The sequence below is a fragment of the Miscanthus floridulus genome, chromosome 9 (genome assembly GCF_019320115.1).
Source record: "Miscanthus floridulus cultivar M001 chromosome 9, ASM1932011v1, whole genome shotgun sequence".
NCBI lineage: Eukaryota > Viridiplantae > Streptophyta > Magnoliopsida > Poales > Poaceae > Miscanthus > Miscanthus floridulus.
Window position 1 is genome coordinate 6,091,370 of NC_089588.1, and position 2,697 is coordinate 6,094,066.

Genomic DNA, 2,697 nt, shown 5'->3' on the forward strand with positions numbered 1-2,697 from the left:
TGTTCTGCTTCCCACGACTCATCCATTCAGACAAGACAGAGACAGGTCTGCCTGCCTGCCTCTGCCTCTCCTCTCCTCTCCTCTCCCCGCGCCCAACAACACGCCGCCCGATCCACGCCGGCCCCAATCCGAGCTGCCGAAGGTGTCCTCGTCTCCCCTCCCCTCCGCTCCTGGACGCCGCCCTCCCGCCCCGCCGGCGGTTGATTCCTTCTCTCCTTCCTCAGGTACGTGCGTGCGGAACCCACCCCCTCCCCTGCCCTGCGTTGCTCCGACCTCCGATCCACCGGTGGTGGCCTGGTTGGTGTTCTCCACTTCTCCTCCGCGGACTCCTCCCCTTGACAGACAGACAAGCAGACGCGTTCCTTTCCTTCCCCCCTCGTCCGCGGCTAGCCGCTTGGCCGCCGCGGCTCTCTCCATGCGCGGCCCAGGCGTGCTCTGTCAGCGCGGTGCCTCCGATCCAACCAGGGAGGCAATGCAATGCTCTGTAGAACAACGCGCAAGCCAATGAGGGTTAATAATGGATAACTAACATTCCACAAGAATGAATGCTCTGCAGTTCGTTCCGGATTAGCCCCCGGCCGGCCTCTTTGACTTTCTTGATTGGATGGACACAGCCAGACACGATCCGAACACCAAAGCTTCCTTTTTCGGGATGGGAATAGGATCCACTCCACTTGCCAGTTTGTTACAATGTTGTCCATTTCTTTGTCGCGAGCCCTCAAATCCCCCCACCAAGAATCGAAAAAATGCTTCATCTGAAAAATCAATTGTACAGATCGAGCCGCAGCTGTGTGTATCTCTGCATTCTCTTCACCTCCCAGCCTCACATGTTCATCTGAAAAATTCAGAACGATAATCCTTCCATATGCAGGTTCCTGACCACAAGGCGGCCAAGGCGCGATGGACCTCCCGGTGGCGGACCCCGGAACGGAGCGAGGCGAAGGCCCGCTGATCCAGTGCCCATACTGCGACTCAGAGGCGATGCACAAGCTAGCCCAGATCCTCCTCCCGGGTCTCGCCGCCGTCTGCGTGGACGGCACGACGGGGGACCTGTTCCGCAACCCGTCCGTGGTGGCCGTCGACCTCCGGAAGGAGATGGTGGACTACATCACGCAGCGGAGCGACACGTTCATCGCGGACGCGCTGATCGAGTCGGAGGCGAACCAGGACGGGCCGGAGGCCGAGATGCCCGACGACCCGTTCGAGATCGTCTCCGTGTTCATGGACGACTTCAGCAGCACCAAGCGCAACATCATCGGCCACGTCTCCGGGTGGCTGCTGAGCGACAGCCGCGACGACAAGATCGACGACTTCGTGCAGGAGATGGAGATGACGAGGTTCTGGCCGCTGGAGCGCCGGGAGGCCATCGCCGAAGTCCTCCTCAAGAACGTCGACCTCAAGACCAAGTTCCACTGCCCCGAGAAGTACGAGAACGAGGAGCGGTTGGCGGAGCACAAGCTGCAGTGCAGCTTCAGGCCCGTGGTTTGCCCCAACGACGGGTGCCGGGCAAAGGTCTCGGTTCGGTGCATGAAGGACCATGACGCCGCGTGCTTCTATAAGGTGCTGCAGTGCGAGCAGGGATGCGACAAGCGGCTGCTGAGGAGGGATATGGATCGCCACTGTGTCACTGTCTGCCCCATGAGGCCCATGAAATGCCCCTTTGGCTGTGATTCCTCGTTCCCTGACCGTGATCTTGAGAAGCACTGTGTGGAGTTTCTTCAGGCGCATTTGGTCAAGGTCCTTAAGGCGATTCATAAGAAATGGCGTTCGGAAGAAGAGCTCAAGGAGCTTGCTCTGAAGCTGGAAAAGGTTTGCCTTTTCACCACTGACTGACCTTTGTGAATTCAATATATATACAGTATGCTTTTGAATTGGATTCAGTGCCCTCCTATTTGCTTCCGAAATACAGCATTTGTGATGAAATTGAGTCAACAGGAGGCCAATCTGGTCTGGTAACTTTGCCAGTGTTTTCAACTGATTATGAAACAAACCTGTTTCTTTTGTCAAAAATTTATTTGGTGACAAAATATGTTTACTGCAATTAAACGCACAGGTTGATCTCCTATCCCCTGACTGTGCATTCGACTTTGTGCAGTATGATGGAGATGGTAAACTGGCTAAGGCTCTGGATGCAAGACCTCTTACTAATGTTGTGAAGGACCTCGAGGCGAAGATGAAAGGTGAACACTCGAGTTAAAGGGGTCTTTTATACAGACAAACTTCACAGGATGGATAATGACATTGTTTAGTTGAAGGGATGGTCCTACGTGCAGCATATATACAGAGAAGAATATAAGTTCTGATTTATTCTTATCTCCTTTTGCGATTTTTTGCTTCACTTTCTCCCCCTCACAATCAAATCAATTGTCAGTATATATATTGCTCTGTACCTTCAATTTTGTATGATTATATTATTTGTTTTGGTATATAAATCAAAGATCGGGTCATGTTTCGGGCAGGCTTGTTTTGGCTTGTAAATTGAGTTGCTTTATCTGCCCAGCAGCATCAGAATGCAGAAGCGCGCAACCTTGTGGCAAGCGCTGCTAACCACTGTTGTAAATTGAAGGAAATAAATTGCCACTTTGTTGAGAAGGAAAGGTAACATAAATTTGAAATTGACGCTACCTGTGAGCCCAATGCTGCAGTCCATTTTTATTTACAAGGCGTATTTCTTTTCGTTAGAAAGACTTTTGACCA

The 2,697-nt window shown here is 52.7% G+C and overlaps 1 protein-coding gene across 1 annotated transcript; it reads left to right on the plus strand.

Moving 5' to 3' along the window:
* On the plus strand, positions 1 to 2,458 carry LOC136481242 (uncharacterized). Its single transcript, XM_066478598.1, has 4 exons — positions 1 to 224; positions 872 to 1,809; positions 2,096 to 2,190; positions 2,228 to 2,458. Exons 2-4 carry the CDS (start codon positions 901 to 903, stop codon positions 2,247 to 2,249), a joined length of 1,026 nt encoding a protein of 341 aa, XP_066334695.1. The 5' UTR covers positions 1 to 224; positions 872 to 900; the 3' UTR covers positions 2,250 to 2,458.
* The last annotated feature ends 239 nt before the right edge of the window (positions 2,459 to 2,697 follow it).

What these genes read in the sequence shown, in the direction of transcription:
- LOC136481242 (XM_066478598.1), top strand. Translation starts at nt 901, where the DNA reads ATGGACCTCCCGGTGGCGGACCCCGGAACGGAGCGAGGCGAAGGCCCG. An exon ending in TTGCTCTGAAGCTGGAAAAG is followed by an intron (nt 1,810 to 2,095) that starts GTTTGCCTTTTC and finishes GACTTTGTGCAG; the next exon opens with TATGATGGAGATGGTAAACT. An exon ending in AAGATGAAAGGTGAACACTC is followed by an intron (nt 2,191 to 2,227) that starts GAGTTAAAGGGG and finishes CAAACTTCACAG; the next exon opens with GATGGATAATGACATTGTTT.